General features: G+C 33.1%; 1 protein-coding gene across 1 annotated transcript in view; it reads left to right on the top strand.

Annotated features, from left to right (window-relative positions):
• Positions 1 to 13,396, top strand: part of OMA1 (OMA1 zinc metallopeptidase) — a 51,822-nt gene that overhangs the window by 7,164 nt on the left and 31,262 nt on the right. The window contains 5 exon segments of the mRNA XM_032494394.1: positions 1,326 to 1,553; positions 4,004 to 4,178; positions 4,278 to 4,385; positions 6,995 to 7,123; positions 10,305 to 10,379. Coding sequence (XP_032350285.1) covers positions 1,326 to 1,553; positions 4,004 to 4,178; positions 4,278 to 4,385; positions 6,995 to 7,123; positions 10,305 to 10,379 — 715 coding nt within the window.

The following is a 13,396-nucleotide window of genomic DNA, read 5'->3' as shown; positions in this document are numbered from 1 at the left end:
CTAGCAGGATTCTTGCTGTTGGACAATGCTGAGATGAACATAGGAGTCCAAAAGTCAAGGCCTACTTGAAAAAGAGATCAGGCAGGTCTGAGTAGAGTTTGCTGGAGGGGAGAATCTTTGTCACAACTCAGCTCAGGTGCTTGGGCCAATAGCTCTTTTTCATTCTTTTTAATTATTTAACTGTCTTGTTGTTGTTACTATTGTAAATCACCTAACATTTTCTTTTAGGATATGCTTTCATACATTTTAAATAAATACTAATGTCATATAAAGTTTTAAATTGAAAATAAGTATACTTCATAGTTTGATCTAAGTCTTTTTTAGGTTAAAACACTTTAAAGGCATTTTAGGTGTGTCACTTAACAAAACTAAGGTAACTTAAAGAAGTTGTTGCATAAAATACATTTTGAATGATGTATATATTTTAAATTTTGGTTGTAATTTCATAGGTAAACTCAACAAGGAACAGTTTTTGTCCCAGTGTTGGAAACATTGCTTGTCAAAAATGTCTCTGAACCCTGATAAGCAGCAGAGAGTACATTGTTGCCTGGTGGAATTGGATCGCCTTGATGTTATCTATAAAATCTCTCATTTCTGTATTTACAGTGCTTATGCTCTTCATATTACCTCTCCTTTGTCATGTTCTTGAGGGGTTCGTGGAGTTTCTGCGACTGAGCAATATTTGTTTCTAAAACCAATACTGAGAGTTCCCCTTGTACCTTGCTGACATTCTGGCAGATCGTGCCAAATGCTTGATGTCTGATGAGCAGTAGGGGGAATGGTAGTTAAAGGTATAGCTTTACTGAACCATGGCCCCCTCGGATGTTTACTTGGGCAATTCATCCCTGCTGTCACGTTGCCTTTCTTGCCTGGCTTTCCTCTTGTTACCTTTCTGACTTTGGACAAATGGTTTAACTTCTCTGTGTGAATTTTCTCTTCCGTAGCAGGGTTACTGTGAAGATTTAATGAGATGACATTTGTATAGCAATGGGAAGAGTACTGTGAATGTGCTAAACAGTCAATACATGTTAACTAGTGGTAGTTGTAGTAAAACAGCTTCTCACTTAGCACTTACCTTTAAAATAACTGCAGAAGAAAATTTAGCTGAACATTAGAATTTTTAACTATAGTTTTTTAGCTATAGCTCTGTATAACTGATTACTTTTTCATCATTTAGCTAAGAATTTTATAAACTGAAAAAATCATCTATACAGAGAAATATAAAAATTCAAGTGTTTGACATAATTTTAGCATAAGTGTTATGTTGATTCAATGATATGTACTAATTCTATTACCAGAACTTTGAATTTTTCTTTTTGCTCTAGGGGCATAAGAAAATGGTGGCAGGCACTTCCTCCTAACAAGAAGGAACTATTTAAAGAAAGTATAAGGAAGAATAAATGGAAGTTATTCCTTGGTTTGAGTAGTTCTGGATTGCTCTTTGTAGTGTTTTATTTTACTCACCTGGAAGTAAGTCCAGTCACAGGAAGGCGCAAGCTACTATTATTGGGGAAAGAACATTTCAGACTTTTATCAGAACTGGAATATGAAGCAGGTAAGTAGTAAGAATTGTTTTCAATTAGATTGCTTGATGAAGTACTTGAAGCAGGGAAGTTTCTTAAATATGAAAGATGTGCTACTTTATCTTAACCTTTGATAGGAAATTAGCATTTTTTTCCAAAAGGCCTCAGACCTTTCATACTTAGTGTTCCTGCTGTCTGCATTGCTTTTCCTCCCGTTCACCCAGCTAACTCCTGCTCATCACATGTCACCTTGAATGTCACGTTCTTAGGAAAGCCTTCCTGGATTATCCTGACTGGGTTAGGCAGGGTGGCTGCGTTAGGCTCTAGTGGGTGTCCTTCACAGAGACTGCATTTTGAATCAGTCATTTGTCATTGTGCTTAGTGCTTGGCTATATTGGGGTTAGGTCTCCTCCTTTTATTTTCTCTTTGCATACTGTAGTTTTCTTGTAAAATGCTTATCATGAAGGTAACCTAATAATTATTTGCATAATTATTTGCTGATGTGTCTCCCTTGCTAGACTAGCTCCATGGGGACAGAGACCCTGTCTGTTTTATCTATCATTTTATCTTAAGTACTGTACAAAGTAGTGCTTTATATATATTTTTTGGATAAATAGATCTGTAATCTGAATTTTTGCACCTTGAAAATAAAGTAGAACAAGATCTTTTTTTTCCCCTCAAACATCAATTTTCGCAACTTACTGTATTTTCTGAATGCAAAATAAAGTTGGAATTAACTTGGAAAATATAATAACTCAGGTAGTTAACCATTTCATACCAGTAGTGAGTGCCTTGAGGGCAGATCATCTTCTACCTCTTGTGCTTAGCGCATACACAGTATAGACAGACCTCATTTTATTGTGCTTCACGTTATTACACTTTGCAGATACTGCATTTTTGAAAAATTGGAGGTTTGTGGCAACACTGCGTCGAGCAAGTCTTACCGGCGCCATTTTTCCAACAGCATTTGCTTACTTCATATCTGAGTCACGTTTCAGTAATTCTTGCAATATTTCAAACTTTTTCATTATTATTATATTTGTTACAGTGATCTATGATCTGTGATCTTTTATTGTTTTAAAAAAGATTATGACTTGCTCAAGGCTCAGATGATGGTTAGCATTTTTTAGCTAAATTAAAGTATTCTTTAAGGTATGTACATAATTTTTTTAGACATAGTGCTATTGCACATACTATCTGCAATATAGTGTAAACGTAGCTTTTATATGCACTGGGGAACCAAAAAATTCATGTGACTCCCTTTATTGAGATACTCACTTTACTGTGTGGTCTGGACAGGAGCCCACAGTACATCCTAGGTATACCTGTATATGCTCAATTAATGTTTGTTGAATTGAAATCTTATAGGCTCACTTGACAGTTTTGGCACGGTCGGATCGTTATATATTTTTATTTCAATTGAGCTTCTGAGTTTGTCAATGGAAAGTTACTACAAAAAAGTAACAATGTTCTTAATTAAGATTGTTCTTAATAAAAACAAGACCAATCTCTTCTATACAGAGTTTATTACAGAGATTTGAGATGTGTTTTAGAATAGTCTAGTCAGAGGCATGTTTGAGGAAAGTGTTAAGATTGAGAAAGGCCTAGTGTTAAGTTAGTGCGTCTTCTACTATTTATATCACTAAGACGCTTTAAAAAATTATATACATGTACATATGTATATTCTTTTTTTCTTATTTTTGTCCTGCAAGTGTAATAGCTGCTTGATATGAAAATTCAAATACATGTTCTCACAGGATTATCATAAAGTACTGTAGTTACATATAACCTTTGTTGTATGTACTTCAGTGGTTTTGTTTTACACAGTTTACACTGGTGACTTGTGCTTTTAAAAAATGCTAATTGATCTGAAGACTTTTAAATTCATACTCTATAAAATCATCTATTTTTAATGCATCTCAAGGAAGAAGGTTACAAACTTGATTCATATGTGTAAGAAATTATAGGTTTTCCAGAAATTTAATATTTTTAGAATATCCTTAATTTTCTAAGTACACTTGAAAGAGTCCTTCATGAATATAGATTCAGAAAAAGTGTCTTCATATGGTAGGTAGTCTAAGTCAGCATAGTATAGAGAAAATGATATGCCATTCTGTTCTAAAATTTCAGCAATTTCCTTTCAGTCTATGTGGGTAAAACACTTTAAAATTAATAAGATATTGTCCTTTTTTTGGTAGGTGTTTAACTTTATTATTAAGTATAGGGTGTTTATTCAGTATGTTATGGAAGTAATTTTCTTCTGTATTTTATTTTCTTATACGATATCTTTATGTTCTCTAGACAATGTTTTGTTTTCTAAAATATTTGGAAAAGTAGAAATAATATTTAAGCATTTTATTTGTTTATAGGCTAATGGAAGAGATAAATGAAATTTTTACTTCAACCAATTTATATGAAAAATCTTATTAGATTGTAGAGCTTACGCTCTCTTAAAGACTACTTTTCTTTTTAATCTTTCAGTGGATGGAAGAATTTAAAAATGATATGCTTCCTGAGAAAGACGCCCGATATGTGACTGTTAAAGAGGTGGTTCATCATTTAATTGAATGCAATAAAGATATTCCAGGGATCTCTGAGATCAATTGGATTATTCATGTGGTTGATTCCCCAGATATAAATGCCTTTGTGCTTCCAGTAAGCAAGTGTTATCCAGCCTAATTCTTAATTGTTAAATTTAACGTTCTTGTTTTCTATGGTGTTCTAGTTGCTTACATTATTTTCTTTATGGTGCAGAATGGACAAGTGTTTATCTTCACTGGGCTTTTAAATAGTGTGACTGATATTCATCAGCTTTCCTTCCTTCTGGGCCATGAAATTGCACATGCAGTACTTGGGCATGCTGTAAGTACCTACAGTGAAGGATCTGTTGTTGAAACACTCCTTTGAAGCTAGCAAGTTAAATCTTTCAGGGAAATGATTCTTTTCAGTTCTTTTTTTTTTTTTTTTAAATGATGGAATTTTAGTTTTCTTGTAATTGACTTATTCTGTTACCTGAAAAATTATGATTGGCTAATTTTGAGATTTTTTGTGGTCTTTAGTATTTGATACTGAATAATTAGTGTTTCTCTTAAATGCTGTTTTTATCACCTGTCTCTTTTGCTAAAAAGTAATTATTCTCAACCTCTAAGTACTTCAAATTAGATTTTAAACTTTCCATAATTATTAACATACTTATAATCTAGTCAGAAAATTAACTGTAGGAAAGTGATATTACTATTTAAGCAGTAAATCAGTTTTCTTGCCTTTTTATTCATTCTCAGAGGATAGCTTAGAGCATCTTTGAAAATGTCTAGAATGATATGCCATACATAATTAATGCAGAGTAATACTAATGATACCTTGCCATTTTACAGTTTACTGAGCTTTTTAATACGTACCTTCTCATTCGTAATTTTAACACCATCCTCATGGGGTAGGTATTTAATATCCCTTACATTATATACGAGGACTCTAATATTTAAAAAGACCCTAGGTAACATGACTAAAGTGATAGACTGGCAGAATTGGAACTATAACCAAAGTCTTCTGTTTGCAAGTCCAGTACTGCTTCCTTTTACCACAGTTAACTGGTTAACTCTTCTTACAGATCATAGAAATCAGGTCGACTTGCTCTTGTGAATACACATCTGTTTGGCTTGGTATGAATGTAGAAAAATTATATATTTATTTACTCATTTTAATTTTTATTCATTAAAAATATGCATGGCTCATTTGTCCACATGATTAGAGAGAGAAATATTTTCTAATTGAAAACACAATGGTAAATAGTGAAAGGATTGTGAAATGCTGTATCAGAAATGCAAGTAATATTAACTTCAAGTGGAAATGAGAATGTTATTAATCCTCTAAAAGTCGTCTCAAATTCTGTTCCTTAGAAAATTAATAAGATGCAGTGGGCCTAAGTCATGCTATTCTGGAGTAATTATCTCCTTTATTTCTTCTGAGTTATAGGAACATTAAAAAAATTTTTTCCCTTAAACAGATATATACAAAAATAAATCTAAGCAGCTGAAATACATTGTCTTTCTAGAAATGGCATCATAACTGCAAAATCAATCAATTTTGGCTATTTTTAGCATTTAAAAGGTGTTCATTTCAGTACATTAATTTTTCTGGCACCTAGAGCAATGCCTTATTCAGCATAATGTTGTCATCCTTTGGTGCAAGAACAGTAATTAAATGAGACATAAAAAGGAAACAGCAGCCTTAAAAATAGGAAATGGTTATTAATTTTTTTTTGTTAGAAATCTTAGGTATTATCTCTTTTAGGAGTCTCCATTTTTATTTGATCTAGCCTTTTATGTTGTTTTCATTATTCCACAAATACAGATTTAAACTTTTTTTTTTTAGTTTTCTAAGATTATATAATAACAGTTATATACTTTAATAATTAATTGCAAGGATTTTCTCTTCTATAATGACTTCATCATTTGAAGTTCCACTCTTTAGTGCTAAAATAATTCCATAATTGTTTTTCATGGCTCACAGTTGTTATAAAGAAGTGAAGAATGCTTCGTGAGGGCAGATGATACTAACAAGTATTCTAGGTGATTATTTTTAGTTTGTCAGCCATGCTTCATACATTCAAGCAATGATTCCTGTGGTTATCAGTATCAGCATTACAATACCATTTATTAATCAACTTTAGTGGAGAACAATGAACAATCCAGTGCATTAAACTTATATTTAGATATTACTACTCAAAACAACTATTTTAAGAAAACTTTTTTGGTTACTGCTATGAGTATACACAAAAATTCATATAACTAAATTTCCTGGTGGGAAATACCAGGCTGATAAAGTTGCAGACTTGCATAAATCTTCATATATTAGTTCATGAAATCCAAAAGACTTCTATTTAAAATTAATTTCCAGTATTTTTCTGAATTGTTCCTTGCTTTAACTGATTTATTTGTTAGGTAGTATTTGGTCTCTGTCCAAAAGTATAGCCATAATAAACACATTTATTTGATTATTAAAAAAGATTTAGTGATTGTATTAGAAACTATAACTGCTGGGTTTGTTCTTTTCCTAATAGCTGTGTGAATTTGGGCAACTCTTTTAACCTCTCTTATCATAGTTTATTTATAAACTAGGGAACAACTGTACCTATTTTACAAAATTTTTATACTTGTTAATATAAGAAACTGTAGGTTAATGAACCTGTCAGTGAATCTGAGTGATGGTAGTGGTTCAAGTAGATATTAGTTGAATGACTGAATGAATGAATGAATGAATGAATAAATACATAAGTATGTAAGCAAGAGATAGGAAAAACAGACTGGGACAGGATAAAGCACACAGAAGAAAAGAACTTGCAATCTTACTTGGTGAAGTTCAGTTAAACACATGTAATTTTTAATGTGATTACACAAGATGAAACTAGAAAATGTAAGCATGTACTGTCTGAATTTATTAAGTGTTATTTTCATTGTTTTGATTTTTCTCAGGTAGAAAAGGCTAGCTTGGCTCATTTATTGGATTTCCTAGGTCTGATTTTTCTCACAATGATCTGGGCCATTTGTCCTCGAGATAGTTTGGCACTTTTGGGCCAGTGGATACAGTCTAAATTGCAGGAGGTAAGTCTGAGACAATAACTTGAATTTGCAATGGCCTGTGGTGAGGATATTTTAGTATTACCATAAAGCAGAAAATGCTAGGTATGTTTTCACATCTTGCATGAATCATATCATGAAATATGGGTCCTAACTTTTAGTGTTTTATGTTTTCTCATTTTTAGAGGATATTCTTAATAATTAGCATTCAAATTAGAAAATACTGCATCTCTCAAATGATGGAGATAGATGGGTTAGAAGGGCTTAGCAAATTTTGGCTAACTTTTTTTTTTTGGGCATAGTTATTTTTCTTACAGAGAGAAAATGCAGTCACAAACCCTTTCTTTCCTTCTGTTCCTTTATCTTCAAACTTTCCACTTTTGTCTGTCGTAGTGACAGTGATGTACTCATGGGATGACTCTCCCTTCTTTCAAATATTTGTATATCGATGAGGAACTCGTAAAATCTGTAAACTTCCATGGGCACAGGGTTGACAGAAGCTGCTTGACTACCCTCACCTCCTCACTCCTGGTTAAACTAATATTGCCTGGGCAATATTGAAAGGATATTATTAATAGGTGTTTGTTAACTTTTGTTTTTAGTACTTATGTGTAATGATAGTCATCTGATAAAATTTGTTAAGTCCTCCATTTTGTTCAGAACAGCATACTAGTGAAGTAGGTGGGTCTTGCAGTCTTGATAATTGCTTTGTTAACTATAATTAATTATTTTATTTTATATCTTTTGTCAAATATTTCCTCTTGTCCTGGGAGGTTTGATTAGGAACAATCTGTTATTTGTTTATTCAGTGATTTGTGGAGCACCCATCAGAGTGCCATCTGGGTGCTGTTTGAATCTAATGTGTAGAATTCTTTGAGATAAATTGCCTCTGCAATTGAATAACGAAGTCTTTTATTCAGTGTTACTGTATCATTTGGTTTCATTTATATTGAAATAAAGGTTCTTAAAGGGAAAAAGAAAAAATGATTATTGCTTAGGTTATGGAATCTCATATTTTGAATTTTATTTTTATCATTGATGTGCTGGGATGTCAAAGAAGGTAATGTAGTTTTTTTTCCCCCTCATTTATCAATAGATAGCTTTTTCTGTAATGGAATCAGAAGATTAGGTCATAACTTGAAGCTGTTTCTCCTTTGAAATACTTGATGATCCTGCTACTTGAGTATAATTCTTTAATAATTAAACTTAAAGTAAGGATTACTTCTATTTGAACTCTTTTTCCCTAAATCAAGGCCCCCTCCAAATAATTTTGGTGACACGGACATATTTCTCTCTCTAGAAGCCTTTCTCATTGTGATTGGAGAGCAGAGGGGAATGCTGATAGTGAAGTTATTAAGGATGAAGAATTGCTAACTTTGTTTTTGGTCAGAGAAAAGAAGAGAGGAAAGAAGAAGTAGGGGCCCTCACTTAACCATTGGGGAATTACTTTTGTAATCTGAAAGATTTGGGTATAATGTAGCAGTCCTCATAGTGTGTCATCAGGTGAGATTTTGAGAGCTATTAGTAATAATTTTAACAGCTAACATTTTTTGAGCACTTACTATATATTAGGCACTAGGATACATACTATAGATTAATTTCATACGGGTATTAAACATATAGGCTCTGATCAGAAGGATCTGTGTTTGAATTTTATCTCTATTAGACCTAAATTCTATAAAACTTCAGCAGATTACTTACTATAGGTCTCTGTTTCTGTTTCTTTATCTGTAAATTTGAATAATAATAGTGGCTAACTCAAAGCATTATTGTGGGTTTAATGATACATTTAAAGCAGGATTTCTCAATATAAGCACGGTTGACATGTTGGACTAGATAATTCTTTGTTGTGGAGAATTGTCCTCTGCATTGCAGAATGTTCAGTAGCCTCTGAACATTTAGATGCCTCTATACATCTGGCCTCTACCCACTGGATGCCAGTAGCACTCCTTCCTTCCTCTCAACCCTAGTTGTGACAATCAGAAATATCTCCAGACATTTGTAAATGTCCCCGAGGGACAACATTGCATCCAGTTGAGAACCACTGATTTAAAGCATTTAATTAGCACAGTATCTGTTACAAAGTAAGGACTCAAAAAGTAGGACTTACTATTATTATTATTTGCTCATTTTATCCTCTCTGCAACTCTAGGAGTTTGGTACTGTTACTGCTCCATTTTACATATGATGCTAATGATAAAATTAGCTCAAAGCTAATAGTTAATAAGTATCAGCATTTGGGCTTGAACTTAAGTTTCTCTTCTTTTAAAACCAATGTTTTAAATCAGTTACACTACGAGTAGATTTGTTGGGACACCTGCAGACTGCTCATGGAGAGTGAAGACACTATGTAATATAGTTCAGCAACCTAAAACAGACATGACTGAGAAGGAAGTAAGTCATATCTAATGGTCATATGCTGTGGATTAGGTTGGTTATATTATTTCTAGCCATCACTGACATGTAACTACTTCTGAAAAATTGCTTCCCCAATTAATAGTTGTTTTCTCAAAAGTCCTGCCTATTGATCCATCTTCTACAAAGTTTTAGTACTTAATGAAAATTAGAATTTAACTGGAAAGCATTCACATAAATACAAGTAATTAGGAAAATTAAAGTTACAATATCTATTTGTATTTTTTTTATTGAAGTTGGAAGAAAAGTTCGTTTTCCTAACTAATCAATATTTAGAAAAAACAAAGAGGAAATTAAGATAGTATATCAAAAAAGAACATTCTGCTATATGGTTAATTTTTTAACTGAAATAAATCCTCTACTAGTGTTACTGGCTATTACATAGCTATATTTTTTCAATTTTCTTTTAAAACTGTGAGATCAGAATGTTCCTTGGCCATATTAAAAGCCTACATCAGTAAGCTTTCTTAGGGAATCCTTTATGTAGTGAGTGGAGATTATAATTGGAAAAATACAAATACTCTATATGCTTGTGGACTCTCCAGAAGGTTGTAAGCATGGTTTTTTTTTTCCTTTATTCTCCATACTTTTAAAATATTAATCTCTGATGGAGGAAATAAAGGCTGCACTTTGTTTTATACCATGGTTTTCTTTAAATGTTAATCATGGAGAGCATAAAAACTGTATCCTAAGTGCTCCATGAAATTAATTAAAAAAATCTCATTTTGTTAATCCTTTTGTTATGACATAAATAGCATTAATGGAACTTTTCTTTCTTATTTCTTCTTAGTTTATGTTTGATAGACCATACAGTAGAACACTGGAGGCCGAAGCTGACGAAATTGGACTACAGCTTGCTGCAAAGGTAAAATATTTAGTAGTTGAGAATATATAGTGTCCTTCACATAGTGAAAGATAAATGTGAGTCGTCTTAATGAGGTTTGGCATGGGCAGTGAATGAGAGCTGGACTGTAAACAAGTTTTCATTAATGCCTTTTCAAGTCTGTGCCGTGTGGAAGCTATTGCTATCTTTGCTTTACTACTTCCACTTGTTTTGCTGATCTAAAGAGGCTTTTTGAGTAAGTAAGTTGATGTGTAGCTGTTTTTCCCCACTTGGAGAAAGATTTATCCTATTGTAGCTATAATCATGGCTGAGCAAACTGAAGTTTTACCATTTAAATAAACGGTAGAAGAGGCTTATTACTCTGTATCTTTCAGATTATTTTTGTTGCAGCCGATGGCTCCTTTCTGCTGGCCCCAGAGAGCAGCTCCAGGCCTCTGCCCTGGTTTAGGCTGGTTTTGTTAGTGTCGACTTACTAGGGCGCTTCATGCCTGGCTGCTATTTTTAATCACCTGTGATAACTGAGTATTATTAGTAGGATTTAACATTAGAAGTAAAACTGCATTTTTAAAAATGAGTGAAAACAATGCCACTTCACATGTTAAATTCAAATTGTATTTGATTCTTTGTTGAGTTTTCAGTAGTTATTAAAAGTCCTAACTATTGAAAATTACTGTTATGTGAATTTCTCATTATGAGTTATGGATTATGGAGTTATTTATGTATTGAATTTCATAAATCAAGATATTACTTATTCACAAAAGCAGTGCTATTTGAATATTACATAAGCAGGATTAAGTGACTTATCAGACTGCATAGATTAAGAGGTTTCCAGATAATGGGCCATAGATGGGCTCTATCAAGAATTAACTAATTTTAATGTACTATACAGTCTATGAAATTTTCCCTTTAGGTAAGTGCATTCTGTGTTCTGGTTAAGAAATCTTTACTTATTTCAATAAATGTTCCTGTTTTATTTCCAAGAAGTTTTATTTTGTTAAAATAAGAACATGTAAAGAAAATTTCATATTAAAATGTAAGAAAGTGGTCAAGATAATTTTTTTCCCATGTGGATATGTAATAGACTCAGCACTGTTTATTGAAGAGTTGTCTTTTCTCCACTACACTTCAGTGTCTCTTCATCATAAATGTGGGAGGCTATGTGTTAGTCTGTTTCTGACCATTCCAAAAAAAAAAAAAATAGTATATAGATTGGAAAGGAAGCAATAAATCTGTCATTATTCACAGACAACTGTGTATATGTTAAACCTAAAAGAATCTATGCACTATTAGAGTTAAGTGAATTTAGTAAGGTTGCTGGGTATAAAGTCAATTATAGAAACAAACTGTATTTCTATACATAAGCAAATTTATTTTTTCAATGACACCTTTTATAATAGCACCAAAAAAATGTCAAACACTTAGCAATAAATCTAAAAAAAATGTGTAAGTTCTATACACAAAAAAATTTCGAAACATCACTAAAAGAAATTAAAGAACATCTAAATAAACGGACAAATACACCATCCATGGATTGTAAGACTCTGTGCTATTGACATTAGTCAGCTGACGCCAGATTGATCTATATTCAGTGTACACAATTCCAATCAAATCCCAAGCATGTTTTTGTATAGATGGGTGATTTTACAAGCTGATTCTGAAATAGATATGAAAAAGCAAAGGACCAAGAATAGCCAAGTCAATCTTGCAGAACAACATTGGAAGACAGAGACTATCACATATCAAGACTTATTACATAGCTGCAATGACAATGTGGTATTTACCCAAAGATAAATAAAAGGCCAATGGGATCCAACAGGGAGTCCAGTTTGCGACCCCTCTACCACAATTATATTTCTCAAGGTCAGCTTGTCTCCCTATATGTTGTCATATCCCATGCTTACTTAGCCACCTTTATCTTTTTCTTTCCCTTAGTAGCATTTGATCCTATTAACTGTACTCCCCTTTAAAAAATATGTGTCTATTTGTGAGTGTAGGTCCACATTTAATTATAACATAGAAAGTCATTTAGTGTTATAAACTCATAATAGAAAATAACAGCCCTCACTGCCCTCAGCCTTATACCCCAGAGGTGAAAATCATAACTTCTTTTAGCTCATATTTACCTCTATATTCCTACATAATGCATTTATTTTGTATTTTATTGATTCATTATGTTTAGACATTATTGATTTCTTATAAAATATTTAGTCTGTTTTCTTACTATTGACTTCAGAGTGTTCTTTACATATTCTGTATATAGTCATTTGTTAGGTATGTAATTTGAAAATAATTTTTCTTCATCTGTGGCTCTTCTTTTTCTTAACAGGGATATTTTTGCAGAGTAAGCATTTTAAATTTTGACAAAATGCAATTTGCAGAATCACTGAGTAAATTCTGCACCAATTTCTGGGGCAAGCTGCTTTCTGATACCTTGCCCCACCAATTCCAGCCACTCTTAAAGCCTTAAACTTCTGTCTTCTAACATGTTGGCTCAGCCAAGCTCATCATACTCTGCTTGGGTTCTACCTCCCTGTGTTGTGGTCAGGCAACTGCCCCCGGGCAGAGAGCAGGGGCAAATCTAGGGATCACTTACATGTTTCTCTTCTCTCTGGGATCACAGGCTTATCCTGCCTGTTGTCTAGTACCTGAAAACATGTGCCTCATATATTCTGCTCAATTTTATAGTTGTTCATGTTGGGAGGACAGGTCCAGTACTAGTTACTCTCATGGATGGGAGTGCAGATTTCCAAATTTGTGATTCATGATTTTCTGTCCCTATTTTATAAGAAGGCACTAAGAAACTTTTCACAAGGTCTGTGAAACCAAGTACTGAACCTTTCTGGAGTCCCCTTAGTGTGTGTGTGTGTGTGTGTGTGTGTGTGTGTGTGTTGGGGTGTTGTTAATCAGCTGCCAAAGAAGCACTACAGTGTACTGATAATGAGTGAGCTCTAAAACCAGACTGCCGAAGGTTGAGAATCTGCTCTGCCCGAGAGAGTACTAGTTTTGTGACCTTGGGCAAGTTGTTTGTCCTTTCTGTA

This window comes from Camelus ferus, chromosome 13 (assembly GCF_009834535.1).
Source record: "Camelus ferus isolate YT-003-E chromosome 13, BCGSAC_Cfer_1.0, whole genome shotgun sequence".
Lineage (NCBI taxonomy): Eukaryota > Metazoa > Chordata > Mammalia > Artiodactyla > Camelidae > Camelus > Camelus ferus.
The sequence above is the reverse complement of the archived record's forward strand: the minus strand, read 5'-3'. Positions and strand labels throughout refer to the sequence as shown.